General features: G+C 41.8%; 1 protein-coding gene across 5 annotated transcripts in view; it reads left to right on the forward strand.

Annotated features, from left to right (window-relative positions):
• pard3bb (par-3 family cell polarity regulator beta b) overlaps positions 1-17,890 on the forward strand; it is a 330,914-nt gene that overhangs the window by 189,354 nt on the left and 123,670 nt on the right. For 3 of the 5 annotated variants that reach the window (XM_017691685.2, XM_017691687.2, XM_017691686.2), the window contains exon 17: positions 4,197-4,241. The exons of 1 other annotated variant lie outside the window; for it this stretch is intronic. In XM_017691685.2, the coding sequence (XP_017547174.1) occupies positions 4,197-4,241 (45 nt within the window). The remainder of the gene's footprint in view (positions 1-4,196; positions 4,242-17,890) is intronic. One more of the 5 variants, XM_017691688.2, reaches the window with a different exon arrangement.

Here is a 17,890-nt window from a genome sequence, read left to right on the forward strand (position 1 = left end):
CACACACACACACACACACACACACATATATACAGTGCATCCGGAAAGTATTCACAGCGCTTCACTTTTTCCACATTTTGTTTTGTTACAGCCTTATTCCAAATTGAATTAAATTAATCTTTTTCCTCTAAATTCTACACAAAATACCCCATTGTGACCATGTGAAAAACGTTTTCTCGAGAGTTTTGAAAATTTATTAAAATTAAAAAACAAAGAAATCATATTTACATAAGTATTCACAGCCTTTGCTTAATACTTTGTAGAACCACCTTTGGCAGCAACTACAGCCTCAAGTCTTTTTGAATATGATGCCACAAGCTTGGCACACCTATCTTTAGGCAGTTTTGCCCATTCTTCTTTGCAGTACCTCTGAAGCTCCATCAGGTTGGATGGGAGACGTCTGTGCACAGCCATTTTCAGATCTCTCCAGAGATGTTCAATCGGATTCAAGTCTGGGCTCTGGCTGGGCCACTCCAGGACATTCACAGAGTGGTCCTGAAGCCACTGCTTTGAGATCTTGGCTGTGTGCTTCGGATCGTTGTCCTGCTGAAAAATGAACCGTCGCCCCAGTCTGAGGTCAAGAGCGCTCTGGAGCAGGTTTTTATCCAGGATGTCTCTGTACATTGCGGCATTCATCTTTCCCTCTATCCTGACTAGTCTGCCAGTTCCTGCTGCTGAGAAACATCCCCATAGCATGATGCTGCCACCACCATGCTTGACTGTAGGGATGGTATTGGCCTCGTGATGAGCAGTGCCTGGTTTCCTCCAAACATGACGCCTGGCATTCACACCAAAGAGTTCAATCTTTGTCTCATCAGACCAGAGAATTTTGTTTCTCATGGTCTGAGAGTCCTTCAGGTGCCTTTTTGCAAATTCCAGACGGGCTGCCTTGTGCCTTTTACTAAGGAGTGGCTTTCGCCTGGCCACTCTGCCATACAGGCCTGATTGGTGGATTGCTGCAGAGATGGTTGTCCTTCTGCAAGGTTCTCCTCTCTCCACGGAGGAACGCTGGAGCTCTGACAGAGTGATCATTGGGTTCTTGGTCACCTCCCTGACCAAGGCCCTTCTCCCCCGATCGCTCAATTTAGACGGCCGGCCAGCTCTAGGAAGAGTCCTGGTGGTTCCGAACTTCTTCCATTTACGAATGATGGAGGCCACTGTGCTCATTGGGACCTTCAACGCAGCAGTAATTTTTCTGTATCCTTCCCCAGATTTGTGCCTCGAGACAATTTTGTCTCGGAGGTCTACAGACAATTCCTTTGACTTCATGCTTGGTGTTTGCGCTCTGACATGCAGTCAACTGTGGGACCTTATATAGACAGGTGTGTGCCTTTCCAAATCATGTCCAATCAACCACAGGTGGACTCCATTTAAGCTGTAGAAACATCTCAAGGATGATCAGTGGAAACAGGATGCACCTGAGCTCAATTTTGAGCTTCATGGCAAAGGCTGTGAATACTTATGTAAATATGATTTCTTTGTTTTTTAATTTTAATACATTTTCAAAACTCTCGAGAAAACTTTTTTCACATGGTCACAATGGGGTATTTTGTGTAGAATTTTGAGGAAAAAGATTAATATAATTAAATTTGGAATAAGGCTGTAACAAAACAAAATGTGGAAAAAGTGAAGCGCTGTGAATACTTTCCGGATGCACTGTATATATATATATATATATATATATATATCTCGCATATGATGAATAATAACATTATATATAATATATCCATCCAACCATTTTCCAAGCCGCTTCTCCATCAGGGTCGCGGAGGGGTGCTGGAGCCTATCCCAGCAGTCATCGGGCGGAAGGCAGGATACTCCCTGGACAGGTCGCCAGTCCATCGTAGGGCAGACAGACAGACACAGTCACTCACTCACACACTCACACCCAGGGGCAATTTAGCATATCCAATTGGCCTGACTGCATGTCTTTGGGAGGAAACCGGAGAACCCGGAGGAAACCCACGCAGACACAGGGAGAACATGCAAACTCCACACAGAGAGGACCCCGGTCACCCAGCCGGGGAATCTAACCCAGGCCCTCCTCGCTGTGAGGTGACAGCGCTACTCACCACGCCACCGCTACATATTATTTATGAATTATATTTTATATATAATATATATAAATATATTATAATAATATATAATAACATTATCAAGTTATTTGTTAAAATACTTCAAATGAATTTCAGGTTTTCTTTATTCTTAAAAATTCTAGTTCTTATTATCGCCATTGTCAACACCTCTGTGTACGTTTGTCTAGATTACCACATTTCAGGTCATACCATGCTGATTGACTTTACGTCCTAATAATTTAATAATACAGAACCCTTGAAAAATCCCCCTTCAAATATGTGAAAATACAGCATAATACCCTTTTTAGTTACTACTCATTTCACTTTGGAAACATTTTTGGAAATGTTTGAGTCATTGTGTTTTTCGAGTTATGGGTCCAGTGAAGGACTTTTCTGTAAGCTGATTGACCAGTTCCCTTTTTACATTGTGTTGAGGGAGGGTTTAACCCTTTGAAAACTTTGGAGTTAAATACTGCATTTCTTTCAAACCCAGCATCTTTATAAAGCTGTGATGAATGCAGCGTACGTGATTGTAGTTTACAATTACAGCCCCAAGTCTGCTAAAAACACAAGAGTAGTATGTTTATTCACATGATGTTCTGCCAAAGGAGGCAAAAACACACAATAATGTAATGAATGTAGGGTTACATGATTGCTTTGTACATTCCTTCATAATATTACCATGATTAGGGGCTCTAGTTTGTTGACTCATTTCATGCTAAAGCTGTCATGGTTAGCCTTTATGACTAAATGCAATGCTTTATAACCCAGTGCATGACAACACTGGTCTGTTAGTGTTTATGCGACCACTGTATTTTGTGGAGCTTTTTAGAGGTTTTATGCAGCATTTGGTCATATGATCGGAGCACCCCAGAGAGCTTGGCGCTTAGTCTGTTTCACTCCTCTGCTGGGAAAAATTGACCTCATGAAAAATGAAAAGGATTATTTAAAAGCGATTGCAGTGTAATGAAAACCTATTATTGCTGCTGTCCCTTGCTGCTGCGAGCTGGCTGGCAGCTGCTGCTCTCTGTTTAAATCCTGTGGATTAGCCTAGCCGCTGCCTCAGTGTCTGTCGTTCGCCCAGATTTAACACTATATGTTTGTCAGAGGGCCTAGATGCCTATAGCCTGATGCTTGTGTCAGTGCTGGCACATAGTAATTATACAAATCTCGGCGGGTTCCCAGCCCCTGCATTTTTATCCCTGCAATGACATGCTTCTCAGGTAGCAGCAAGGGAATGAGTGTTGGCTAATGAAAACCATAACCAATTCAAAACATGTTTTTTGTCTCTTTTCTTTAAGTGAGATGGATGCATTACTGCCTGAGATTTCTACCCAGTAGATGTTCCATTTGCTTTCGGGGTCTTTTTACTGATTTATTTTCCATTTAATGGCATGGCTAAGCTATGGCGAGCGTGAGGCTAAGCGCTAGCAGGCAGGCCGCAGACATGTGTAGTTACACACAGGGGCACAGCTGCTCCAGCTCACAGCCTCCTAATGAAACACAAGTCCAGCTTCTGCACACACAGGAGCACCATGTTTTCCAGCTTTAAACAGGCTCAGCGTGCTGCTGGAGAACAGAGGATTTCAGCAGCTGGAAAATTGACAAGGAGTGCAGGCTTGGGGGGTATCAGATACACTTGTTAACGTGTCGTATCAAGTAGGAGCATATATGATCTGTGGAGTCAAAGAAAAGGCCGTTGCCTTTTATTCTTGTCCAAATGGTGGTAGTTGTTAAAATTCTGTTTGAAAGAATCCCCTCAGATTTGTGAGCTAGCTCATGCCAAACTCAACGTCTTACTCTATAAAAGAGGCTGTCAGAAAGCACTGGTCTCTCAGGGTGCGAATAGAAGGTGCACACACATGTCTACACATTCTCTCACCCCTTAAGCTAATCTGTCCATCTTTAACTGGGCAGAGATGCCTCAGCAGTATATGTGTATTGATCAGAAAGCTCACAGCTGGCCATGTGTATGTAATTAGCGGTCATTAAAAGGTAACCCGAGTGGGCACACTTTTTCTCTCTGCCCTAATCTCGTCTCTCTCTTTCTCTCTCTCTCTCTCTCTCTCTCTCTCTCCCCCTCTCTCTCTCACTTTTGCTCTCTCTCCTGTCCTTTTCAAGTTGCAGATGAAAGCAAAGTGGCTGCCCTTGCAGGGCAAAAGTCAGGTAAGGAATGCAAGCACACACACAAACACAAACAGCTGGGTTCAAGCCGCAGTGCAGTGGCCTGTTGATGGAGGGATTCCGTCGGGCCTGGTGTGGGAGCTGATAATGGTGGATAGGGGCCTGAAGCTGTAGAGTCCACAGGCCCAACATGGCTGGAGATAGCAGAGGAGAGACTACCTCCTGTACAGAGCAGCTCCATAGTGCTGCCATAAATTAATAAATGCCATAAAGACACTTCTTGTAAGTCGCTCTGGATAAGAGCGTCTGCTAAATGCTGTAAATAAATTCACAAGGGCTCATCCCCAACCGTACAGATTATTAAACTCTAGACTAAGCTACTTATTTCATATAAACAAGTTTTAAGATTAAGAGACCCTTATTAGTCCCACAATGGGGAAATTTCACCTCCGCATTTAACCCATCCATGAAGTGAAACACCACATACACTCTAGTGAGCACACACACACTAGGGGGCAGTGAGCACACTTGCCCAGACCGGTGGGCAGCCCAATCTGCAGCGAGAGATTGGGAGCCGTTGGGGGTTAGGTGTCTTGCTCAAGGACACCTCAGTCATGTGCTGCCGGCTCTGGCTTCCTTAACCTCCAGCCCATGACTGCCCCGATATTGGTGGATAGGGGTCTGAAAACCTGTTCCATAACTACTACAAAAATCTGATCTCAAAAGTTTACAATTAAATGTAGTTAACTACATTGGTCAGCCTTTTTGCTAGGAATTCCTACCATGGTGGTGCACTCTGTAGGTACAGTTGCTGACTGTAGCCCATCTGCACAGTTTATCATTCTCACTCTTCCCCTTCTGACGTTATAAAGTGAGAACCAGTGGCCAGGTTTTGTTCTGGCGATCCTTCATTCTTGGTGTAAGACTGACACTGACATGGTAGTGCTATGTTAGTGTGTATTGCGTTGGTACATGTGTATCAAGCACAGTAGCATTGTTGGGGTTTTTCACACACCATTTATCTCTATGTACATTGCCTGAGGTTACTTTTACAAACTAGTATATACTGTTCCATAACTACTACAAAAATCTGATCTTAAAGTTTACAATTAAATGTAGTTTTGAGTGAGGAATTTAAGAGCGGGCCTAGATGGCTGTTGTCGGAAAAAAACCTTGTATGTCCAAAATGACAACTTTACAGGTGAAGGAAAAATCTTTACTTTCAATGTAAGCCAATTGGGGTAATTTGTTTTTGTCCATTTATCATAAAATTTACACACAATATAAAGGGCAAGAGGCGTTTTCAAATTATGTCAAAAAACTGAAAAACGATGAAAACAGATATATGAGGTAATATTCGGACAGCAGCGATATACAGGCTCTTGAGGTTTAAAACATCATGAAGAAAGAAAATAAAATGATAGATTCTGTGCCCATGACACCCCGTTGAGCCATGGTTGTACCCTGGACACAAATGAGCAGTTTAATAGTTGGCTACAAGATTTTTGGAGCAATGATGTAGAATACCTTGTAGCTATCTAAAGAACCCTCTAGTGGTCAAGATACACTATATTGCCAAATGTATTCGCTCGTCTGCCTTCACGCACATGAACTTGAGTGACATCCCATTCTTAATCCATAGGGTTTAATATGATGTCGGCCAACCCTTTGCAGCTATAACAGCTTCAACTCTTCTGGGAAGGCTTTCCTCAAGGTTTAGGAGTGCATTTATGGGAATTTTTGACCATTATTCCAGAAGCGCATTTGTGGGACAGACACTGATGGAGAGGGCCTGGCTCGCAGTCTCCACTCTAATTCATCCCAAAGGTGTTCTATCAGGTTGAGGTCAGGACTCAGGGCAGTCAAGTTCTTCCACACCAAACTTGCTCATCCATGTCTTTATGGACCTTGCTTTGTGCACTGGTGTGTAGTCATGTTGGAACAGGAAGGGGCCGTCCCCAAACTATTCCCACAAAGTTGGGAGCAAGAAATTGTCCAAAACCTCTTGGTCTGTTGAAGCATTAAGAGTCCATTTCACTGTAACTAAGGGGCCAAGCCCAACTCCTGAAAAACAGGTCCATTGGATTGCCAGCTGGAGAAGCGTGATTAGTCACTCCAGAGAACTTATCTCCACTGCTCTAGAGTCCAGTGGCAGCGCTTTACACCACTGCATTTGGCATGTAAAGCTTGAATGCAGCTGCTTAGCATGTAAAGCATGGAAACCCATTCCATGAAGCTCTCTACACACTGTTATTGAGCTAATCTGAAGGCCACATGAAGTTTGGAGGTCTGTAGCGATTGACTCTGCAGAAAGCACCCGCTGACCCCGCTTTGTCATTTTACTTGGCCTACCACTTCGTGGCTGAGTTGCTGTCGTTCCCAATCGCTTCCACTTTGTTATAATACCACTGACAGTTGACAGTGGAATATTTAGTAGTGAGAAAATTTCATAACTGGACTTGTTGCACAGGTGACACCCTGTCATGCTACCACGCTGGAATTCACGGAGCTCCTGAGAGCGACCCATTCTTTCACTAATGTTTGTAGAAGCAGTCTGCATGCCTAGGAGCTTTGTTTAATACACCTGTGGCCATGGAAGTGATTGGAACACCTGAATTCAATGAATTAGATGGGTGACTGAATACTTTTGGCAGTATAGTGTATGCGTGAATGTGTGTGTGTCTCACACATCAAGATTTCCTGGCCACATTTTGTGATTTGTTGAGGACTGAAATATTTGATTTAGCAGTAGCTTTTCTCATAATTAAAAAAAAAATTGAGTATGATAATTATTATATAACTGCTTTTAAGTGTAGTAGAGTTTCTGTCAAAACAAGTAAGACATTAAGTGTACCTCTGGAACATGCAAAACAACCTATTCATCAAAAATAAATAAATAATAATTTCAAGGCTTAAAAATAATATATATATATATAGATCTTGATAGTTTGAATGTTTTACATTTGGGAAATGTATATGATTGGTGTTAATAGGTGGAGTTCTTCACTCACGTTGCATGTGCGGCCCTCAAGCTGATGAAACATTGTTTTATCAGATACTTGCTTGCCTGGTTTCGTCCATCCTTCTCCCTCTTTCCCACTTTTCCTCTCTCTGTTCCTCATCCTCTTGCTCTGCAGTCTGGACCTCAGTTTAGGGTCAGCCACTGTTACTCTTAAACCAGGAGGATGATGGTGCAGATTGATTTTGATGTATGTGACATGCTCCCATCATGCACTTCACCCACAAAACCTCCCCATGAGACCATACAGTACTGCTGTTTATGTGGAATAACGTCTCGTTACATTAACTTGTATTAAAAGTGAAGAACATTGTCATTTTGAAGATGCATGTTTTTTTTGTTTTGTTATCAGCCCAGTTTTTTGTTGAAACATCTAAATTTTGTTTTATTCATTTCAGACTATTTTAGGTTTCAAAAGCACTTTGTCATATATTTTGCCACAATTTCTGTCTAATTCTTGACTATTTACCCTAAGTAATTATCCACCTTGATAGGCTAAACAAAATGACCATGATGTGAATAGGGTGAATGTTGCTGAATTTGTAGATGTCGCACTTTACTGCACAGTCCCTGTATTTTCTTCTCTCTGAAACTTGGCTATTTTTAAAGAATTATATCCATTTTCTGGAGTGAGACATCTCTATGCATCTTTGCTGTCTCCCAGTGACAAGTGCAGCGTCCAGAACTAGCCTTTGACTAATGGCTTACGTTTTGCATTTGGCATGTGTGATTTTTCTCCATGCTTGCAGTAAGAAAAGGGCCGGTAATATGTTTAATAAAACAATCCATTCTGCTGCAGTTTTTACTGATGCTTGAGCTAATGTTTATTGACAGGCCGCCGAAGGCTTTGCTGACTAGGTGGGTTTGGTGGGGCTTGGCGCATAGAAAGGCCCCAAATGCCTCTTCATGAGCTTTGACATATTTAATTAGCAGGATGGTCTTAAGAGCCCTGGCTTCATGCTTTTAATCTACCTAAAACCTCCCTAGTGCTCGCTCTCTCTCTCTCTCTCTCTCTCTCTCTCTCTCTCTCTCTCTCTCTCCCTCTCCCTCTCTCTCTCTCTCTCCCCCCCCCATTCTGTCCCACGCATCATTTGATTTTTTGCTTCAAAATCCAATTCCCATCAAAATTGTGCTGCACCTTCCTCTCACTGAGCTCTGTAATAACTCTCTTTGGCCACACAGCCCAGAGCCATCACACTGGAGTCTTTGGCAAGAAACCGGCTAGAGAGTTTTTAGCATAGCTGGTCAAACTCTGTTGTTGGTTTTGCGTGTGTGTTTAATACAATTTAATACAAGATTAAAAGAGCCCTGATTACTACCTTTATTACTCACAACCCCCCCCCCCCCCCCCGCTTTGCTGTCTCTTATGGTCACTCTCACTTTACTCTTTTCCATCTCTCTAATTGTGCACTCTCTCATGCTCTCTCTCTCTCTCTCTCTCTCTCTCTCTCTCTCTCTCTCTCTCTCTCTCTCTCTCTCACTCTTTCTCTCATTGTGGTCTCTTTTGTGCTCTCTCTCACATTGTTTCTCTCGCTCTCTCACTCCCACTTTCTCTCTCATAGTGCTCTATCTCATGCTGTCTCTCACATTGTCACTCTTGCTCACTCTCTCTCTCACACTCACAGTTTCTCTCATTGTCCTCTCTCCTGCTTTTTCTCTCCTGCTCTTGCTCAACCCCCCTTCTGACACTCACACATTTTCTCTCATTGTAGTCTCTCTCACTCTCTCATGCTGACACTTTCTCTCATTGTGCTCTCACTCTCATTTTGTCTCTCACAGTGTCACTCTTGCTTTGTCTTTTCCTGTCTCTCACTCATATGGTCATTCTCGCTGATCTCAGTCTATCTCTTCTGTCTCTCTCTTGCTTTCTTTTTTTCTCTCTCTTGCTCCTTCTCTATCTTGTGGTGACTCTTGTCTGTCTCATTCTTTCATTTCCTTTGGCTTACTTCTTTCTCCCTACCTTGCTGTTTTTTCCTTCTCTTATCATCTCTTGCTAGTCACTCTTTCTATTTCTAGCTTTCTCTTGCTCTTTTACTTTTTCTCTTTCTTGATCACTCTGTTTCATGGTGATTTTTTTCCTTTTGTTTCACCTCTTTCTCTCTCTCTCTCTCTGAGTGGCCTCTTCTCTCCTCCCCTCTTAATTGTGGTGTGCTGTTAATGAAGGAGAGGAGGGGGAGGAGTGTTGAGATTGCTTTCTGTTTTCTCTTTATAAACTGCTGCAGACCGCCCTTCTCTCCTTGCTCTCCTCAGAACGCCTGCGCCTGTTAGTGTGTGTTTAAATTAAAAAAAAAAAAGTCTGAGCCTCCTGCCAACAGTGCTGAGTGGCATTAAAGCAAAGCACCCTGGGAAGGCCATTCTCTCATTGCTGTGTGCTGACCACATGTCCCTCTGCACCCCAAGACCACAATGCTGTAGTTCCAGAGCAAACACATCGACCTTCCCTCTGTCAAATCATGGAAAACCCCGTGCTTGCCAGTGCTGGGAATGCTGCAGATGGAAAAAATGAACGACTGACACATTCCCTCTCTTATTTTTCTAATGTGGTGGACGAATGAAGCCTCGGGATGATTTTTTGCACAAAGTTGCAAGGCGTCCAAGATGCTCATAGGTCCCCAATCCAGGGAGAAATTTGAGCTGCAGAAACAGAATGTGAATAAATTCCTATTATAAATCACGGAAGCCATTTTCATGCAAAATGAAATAAACGCAGGGGCTTGTAAAATCAATAGGAGGCTTCGGCTCAGATTTGGGTTTCCTATAAAGCATTCAGCTTCTGCTTTTTGAACACCACGCTCCCTTTCATTCTTGCATAGCTTAAGAAAAGAAGGAAATTCAGCTCCATTTAAAAAATACATTTGACACCCTGGCTGTGGGCTCTGTGAGTCGTAGATGAGAGAAGGGGTAAATTCTCTTTTCAGTTCAAGATGGAGCCCTGAAACAAGGCCTATTTGTGACAGGGAGGAATTTATTGAAGTATTATCCACTCCCTCATGGATAAGGGAGAACTAGACAGAATGTGCCTGCCTGCAAGGCTGACTCTGTATTCATCTGTATCTCTTAGGCTTATTGTTGACCCACTCTAACAAGCTCCACGCCTCTGTAAAGTTAAATCCAGGCTTTTTTGCTCATTCAGGGCCTTCATATGCTCTTTAGATTAGTTGTCAGTTAAAATGCATGCTCGTTGTACTTCAGAGGCAAGACATCCAATGAACTGTGTCACTGTCTGAAATGTAGGCCATCCTCCTGTGGAAGAAAGGCCCTTTTATTCATTGTTAATTTGTACATAACTATATTAGTCTACTCTGGAGAGGTAAAGGATGTCAAACACTTATTCACACCAAGGACACTTCACTTTCTGAGAGCAGACAGCCGCAATGAGAACCAGACATGAAAGGAGCAGACTCTGCATTTCAGAGTGTAACATGACCTAGGTATTGTTTACTGAAGGTGCTTTCTCTCTACCAGAACATTGCACATTCCACATCCTGCTCAAATAACAGACAAAACCACAAGACAGTCTGTGTTATTAGACTGGGTGAAGAAACCGATAAGCAACATAGAAGTGCAAACAGCCTATGTGTCTGTGCTCAGGGGAAATACTCCCCAGTGCAGTCAGGTCTTTTATACATTTTTGATCACAAGTATGTAAAACCTTTAAAATGACCTGAAAGGAATGAAAGTGCATCAGTGATGGTATTAAATACTGGTTTATGTAAGAAACAAAACACACACCATTTTACATTACCCTATCTTTGATTTTACAATTAAGGTCATTAATAGAAATCTTTATGAACCCCTAGGATAATGATCGCTTGAAAGGACGATTTGAGTTTGACTGGATTTGGGCCTCTATCAGTCTCTGGTCCAGAAGAAGTTTACCAGTGGAAGAAATTCAGCACCCTTGTGACACTCTGAGTGGTTAAGAATTTGCACTAATTTCTTGTGATATAACTTATGTTCTTATTTGCCATAAGAATCATAGAGAAAGTTATGGTAAGTTACCATTGCTACTACTGTCATAAACCAAACAAACAAAAAACGAGCACAAAAAGGTTTAGTTATATTCAGAGAAAACAAACTGCTCTATACAAACACCAAACCTTACTGTAACTTAGAAGCATGGTGGTGGGAGTATAGTGATGTGGGTCTCCTTTGCTACAATTCTGCCACAGAATATGGATGACTAAGTCATTAGAGGACCAATGAATTCGGAGTTGTATGAATAAATTCCTACCATCAGCTCTATTCTATTGCAGAATGTTATGGCATCTGTCTGTGATCTAAAGTTCAACAGAGGATGATATCCCAAAAATGTGCATGAAATGAACTGAGGTTAAGTTGAGGTTAAGCTGTTTAGTGAAAATAGTCTTTATTAGTCTTAAGTCTGAAGTCTTTTTTATTATTATGTCTTGATCTAGTTACATTTTAGAAAGCATTCATGTAGAAATCCACACACATACTAAATAAATCTGCATACTTTTCTCACATTCATTTTTATTTAATGAGCAAAGTCATGACTGGCCAAAACTCCTGTGTGTCCACTTTGGCCAGTAAAGCCAGGGTCACTTCATTTATCCTTTATCTGTACAGAGCGCAAGCTGCTGATAGCCATTTTAGGGAGCTTTGCTCTGAATCATTAAGCTTTAAAAGCCTTGTTTTATGAAATCAGTCTAGGTGAAGGAAAGGAGGAGAAAGCGCTGACGAATGGTGAAAAGCAAGCCTGCAGATGTGCTTCCTTACTTTGTTTTTCTGTTCAGATCCAGACAGAGAGAAAGTGCTAGAAATCTGTCTGAGGTTTTACACACAGAGCCAAAAACATTGGCAGATCCAATCCAGGAATTTCTGTGGAAATAAATAAGCAAATGAAAGCCTGTTGCTAAGAAACATGAGACCACCAAAGTGTCAAAGATGAGAGAGAGGGTGTGCATGTGTGATGAGAGAAAGATAAACATTTATAAACGTGCTTTTAATAAACATATATGTGCTGTGTGTGAACATAAGTTTCGTGTATAAAGTGAAAGATTCACATATGCGGTGTTCTATGCAGTAGGAAAGAGTGGCTGCGGTTCAGTCCTCTCGTTTACAGAGTGTGTGTGTGTGGGTGTGTGTCAGAGAGAGAATGTACTGGCTGGTAAGTGTCCAATTTTGTGAGAGAGGGAGATATTGATTGTGTTTATGACAGTTGTGCTGATGAAGTCTCCAAGTCATTGCTTACTCTGTGTCTGTATCCTTCAGTTCACTCAGATTAGCTTTCCCCTGAGTCTGCACTTTACAGCACATCACTAGGCTGATTGAAGACGGGTGATGTCTGCTGTCTGAACCTTCTTAGCCCAGAGAGCACATTTTTCTTTCTTTCTTATGTTTCTTTCCTTCTTAACCTGTTCTTTCTTTCTTTTTCTTTACTTCTTAACTGTTTTTCTTTTTCTTTCCTTCTTAACCGTTTCTTTTGTTCTTTTTCTTTCCTTCTTAACGTCTCTTTCTTTCTTTCTTAGCATCTTGTTCTTTTTCTTTCTTTCTTTTTCTTGTGTTTTCATTCTTAACTGCTTATGTTTCCTTCTTAAGCTTTTTTCTTTGTCTTTCTTTCTACCCTTCTTTCTTTCTTTTGCTTTCTTTTTCTTTCTTTTGTTTTAGCCTTAACTTCTCTTTTTCTTTTGTTTCATTCTTAATGTTTTTTTTCTCATTTCATCCTTAAGTTTTCTGTTTTTGTTTCATCCTTAACTTTTCTTTTTCTTTCTTTTGTTCTTTCTTTCCTTCCACTGTTCATGTGTATCTCCTCCCTCCCTTCTTGTCCACCCTCCCTCTCTCTCTCTCTCTTCCCTGTTCTGTCTGTCTCTGTCTGTCTCTTATCCAAACACTCGTCTCCTTTCAATATTACATATTGATAAGTTTTCCTCTAGCAGACGTCCTGAGCACATTCACTTCATCTATTTTCATATTTTTCTTTGCTCTGTGTGGCTGTTTTCTTTCTCGTGTTTTTTTTTTTTTCGTCTCCTCGTCTGTGTCTTTGTGATCAGTGAGTACTTTGTCGTTGGGCTTGGCTGCTGTCCCCTCTTCCACTGTGGTTACTGTGAGTGTGTGGAGACAATGAGGAAGTGAAGCAGCTCAGAGTGAGAGTTGTGAAGAAGGATTTGAGGAGCCGGGCCGTGTTGAGGAATCAGCAGTGGAGTGCCCGTGGACTGATTTTGTTCCCTTGTGTAATTTTGACTTTGAAAACAAACAGCTTGCTGCCAAGTGCTGGCCTACCAACAGCTCTGCTATCATTCTGCTTTTCATTCTCTCTCTCTCTCTCTCTCTCGCTCTCTCTCTCTCTCTCTCGCTCTCTCTCTCTCTCGCTCGCTCGCTCTCTCGCTCTCTCGCGCTCTCTCTCTCTCTCGCTCTCTCGCTCTCGCTCTCTCTCGCTCTGTCACTCCCTCCGTCTATGTCACTCTTTCCCTCTCTGCTTTTCTTTATAATGTCCCCCCTCCATTCACAATGGAGAAGGAGATTTTTGTTGATTTGAGCTGAAGGCCGCCATGTTTGAATGATTGGGATTGATGGATTAATTTGTTCTGCAGAAAACCATCTGTATTTGTGTTTATGGGTGGGAGGGGGAGAAAGCGAAAGTACAAAGAGGGACTGAGTGTGTGTAATTTTCACAGGTGTGTCTGGTTGGACACACTATACAGTCCAGCCTTTGATGTTGTCACACATTTTTCTTTTCTGTCCATCTCTCTTTCTCTCTCACTCTCTCTTGCTCGCTCTTACCCTGTTTGCTTGTGGTTTAATTAAATTATTCACTAGTCCTTCCTCTCTGAAAGATGTCTTTCTTTGTACCTTTGTTTTGCCCTCATACTTGTTAACCTCTCTTTGTTTGTTTGTTTTTTTTTTTTTTCATTTTCACGTTAGTCTGGATTTGACTGGATTTCCTTTAATCCTAACCCCATCTTGAGTCACTGCAGTATATAATAAGCATTGTGACTGGCATAGCACTTTACAGAAAACACTCAACATCACCATGTAACATCAGTCTCTAGTTATTCTACATGTTTTTATATCTTCAGTAATAATAACATATTGGCTTGATTTAGGCAACAGAAAGTACAAGTAAATGCTTCCTTAGTTGCCCCCATAAGATAGATTCTTTTCCATGCAATATAATGGAATATTGTCCAACATGAGATTATCACCTGGAGTTATTTTACTGTTTATAGTACAGTATGAACCATTGGGCTCTTTACTGAGGCAAGAATACATTGTCTGAGTGGTGAAATTAAAGTGGCAGATTAGGACGGGACTAAAACCCTGAGAAACGCTGGTAATAATTACATTATCCCACCTCCATATGTAAAACTAATCCTGTTAGAATAGTACTTGAAACCCTAGGAATAGCCATATTCTTTTCTGATGTTAAGTGTATTAGAAATCTTTACTCTAGATGTTGGAATATTTCTGTGAGTATGTGTTTTCATACAGTCCCGAGAGCATTAGTTAGGTCAGGTACTGATGTTGAAAGATTAGCTTTGGATCTCAAACACCACTCCATCTCACCCCAAAGGTATTAATTGGTGCTCCATCACTCCAGAGAATGGGGTTTCATTGCTGCTTATCCCAGTGCTGTCCAGTACTCTATAACAGACACTTGGCACTGGCCATGGTGAATTTACTCAGTGGGAGGAAAACTTCTCAAAATTTTGTTCATATTTTGAAAGACAGCTTAAAAGGATAAGCAATACTGAGTGCTTTTTACAGCCTGTTTTGCTCATGTTTATCAGGGGTGCCAGTATTTGTGGAGGGCACTGTATATTGTGTCTGTACTGTTCAGATTCATGGCGATAAATCTTTTGTCTAGCCTTGGTCGTTTAGACATATTGCAGTCAGTTACATGTCAAATGTCAGAATTGGTGTAAAAACATCCCCTGCAGTTCAGTGATTGTGCGAGGGAAGGTCATCTCGCTCCTGTAAGCCTCAGTATTTAGTTAACTCTGTCATGGGAAATGGAATCGAATAAGTTGCTCTAGTGTGCTGGTAACCACAAGTGGTCATCTATCACTCTGTTTTCACAATGACAGAGTCTCTCCCTTTTCCAGCGACCCTCGGTAGCCTTCCCTACGCCCACTAACCCAATAATGATGAACTGCAATTATGAGATGCCTTTTAAAAGTCTGTCGCTGAGAATTATCAGATACATACATCTTCTCCAGCTTAAATATCATAACATAGGCTGGGGAGAGAGAAAGAGAACATTTTACTCCTCGCTCGTCCCTGTGATAGATCCGTGAAGCTGTAGGTGCGGGGGCCACACTGACGGCTACCCGGACACGGGACATTAAGGCTGATGGAGCATCCTGTCTGAAGCACTGCTGGAGGCTGGAGCTCAGCACCTCTCACTACTCTTAGCATGTGTGGCTCTGTTCCAGTAAAACTCTCTGCTGCGTTTGATGGGCAGGGGTGGATCCCTTAAGTTGTTCTGGGTGTAGAACTCAATGCGTTCTTTCCCAAGCCAGACAGAGGCAGACAAACGGAGGCAGAAGGGTGACAGCAAGAGCGGAACAGAAGCATCACAGTGACAGCCGACCTTTAAAATCTATTTTTTTTTCTCGTTCGCCCCCCCTTCTCGCTCTCTCTATCTCTCTCGCTCTCTCTTTCTCTTTCTCTCTTTTTCTCCCGCTCTCGCTCTTTCCATCTCTCATATCTAGACGACTGTAAGCACTGTAATGTAGCTGCTACTTCAGCAGGTGTCATATGCTTGCCTCGTTCTTAAAGGAGCTCTTTTAAACACAAAGGTGGTAACGCAGGTAATGTGCCTGAGGTGACATTCATCACTTCGACCACCAGACATAACACCCTACTGATTCACACCACACTGGCATCCTGACATGCTCTAAAGGCGAACCTTTCTTGTCACACATGCTAAAAACTTCCTCTGCCCTTTTTTTTTTATTTTTAAACCTCACAGCCTTTATATTTTGACACTGTTGTACCACATTAACACGTGCTGCGGCAGACAAACTCACACTGCTGCTTGCTAGATGCTCATATTTTAAGTTCACCTACACACTGACGTATGGCTGTATGGCAGAAATGTAATTACAATTCTTGAACATATTTTCATGCAACACTATATATAAAATGCAAAATCACTAAATTTAATATATTTTAAAAAATAATGTAAAAAGTGTCCTTTGCAAAAGTTTTATGCAATATTTTAAACTCAGCAAATACTCTAATTTGCTACATATTACTATGCACTATATACTGTTACTAGGTGTGTGATAATACACTCAGCCCATGATTAGATTCTGTTCTTGTAATTGAGTTCACAATTTGGTGCCCTCACAATATTTGGAAGAAAATGAAGGAAAATGATGGCAATCATGTTGTTGCACAGCTTACTAACAACACTAGTGATGGGACGCAGGAGGAGCACCGCAGTGAATTGTTGATTGGATCTGGTGCTGTGATGTTCAAAAAAATGCATTTGCAATAGATAGCATAATTAATAGAAAGTCTATTTTCCATGATCCACATTGCCTCAGCTTTACATATGTGTCTCAGTGTCACAACACATTGTTACACTCTTAGCAGTTACTACCACCTTATAACGGATAAAATTGTTCATTACCCTGGAAGTACCGAAGGTACCCATGATATACTCGATATGTGTGTTGTGTTGCAGTCCATCACGATAATGATAGAAGGATAGGCTATCAACCACCTTTTTTTTTCTTTTCTTTTTCTCAGTTCAGTCTGTGTCATACAGCGGTGGCAGTGGCGTGCTATTTATATCCTTCATTTCACACACATCCTGTTCTCCATCCCCCTGCTCCAGCACCACAAGTCACCGGCTCTCAGGAGTCCAGCAGCACCTACGTCTTTCTTTTCCTTCTTTTTCTGTTACTTATGCACTCGCTCACTGTCACTCACCTTGTCAACTAGGCTTTTTCTCTTTGAAAGTCCTGAAGAGCCATGACATCTCTAATATGTATTCCAAGCATGTTCTCTGAAGGTAATGAGAAACACTAATGGTTTATTTTTTAAAGTGTTATGTAGAAAACCTATTATCTGATTTATATGCAAGTATATATACAAGTCTTCTATTTTGTAGATTTACTAAGGTGCTGATCTAGGCATTCAATTTTGCACATGCAGGTTATATATTCTTCATAGACAGACATTGCCAATAGAATGGTGAGCTGTGGAGCAGCTGCTCATGAGCTTAATCACCATTCTAAAGGGTATAAAGCAAGGCAGCATTGGGCTGTGGAGCAGTGAAATTGCACACTCCAGACTGATGGAGCACCATTGAGTATTTGGGATGAGTTGAGTGGAGTTTGTGATCCAGAACTAATCATCCAGCATCAGTACCTGGCCTCAATAATGCTCTTGTGGATGAATGCAATCAAGTTCTTGCAGCAATGTTCCAAAATCGTGTGTCGTGTACAGAATTGCACATATGTTTTCAGTTCCCCTGTGTTATAGTGCTGTCTGCAAGAAGCAGTAAAGTTGGACTCTTGGTCTCCTCTGGCCAACCATGGCCATTCAGATTTAAAGACAGATCCCTCTTCCTCTTTCATTTAAATGGCCATTAAGCAACCAGAGATCCAGTACAGCCTGATTGGAATTTCTGCAGGGCGTGGCGACTGTCGATACGCTGATTTCCTCACTCCTGCATGCACCGTGGGAGCGGCAGCGC

This window comes from Pygocentrus nattereri, chromosome 6, assembly GCF_015220715.1.
Source record: "Pygocentrus nattereri isolate fPygNat1 chromosome 6, fPygNat1.pri, whole genome shotgun sequence".
Classification (NCBI taxonomy): Eukaryota; Metazoa; Chordata; class Actinopteri; order Characiformes; family Serrasalmidae; genus Pygocentrus; species Pygocentrus nattereri.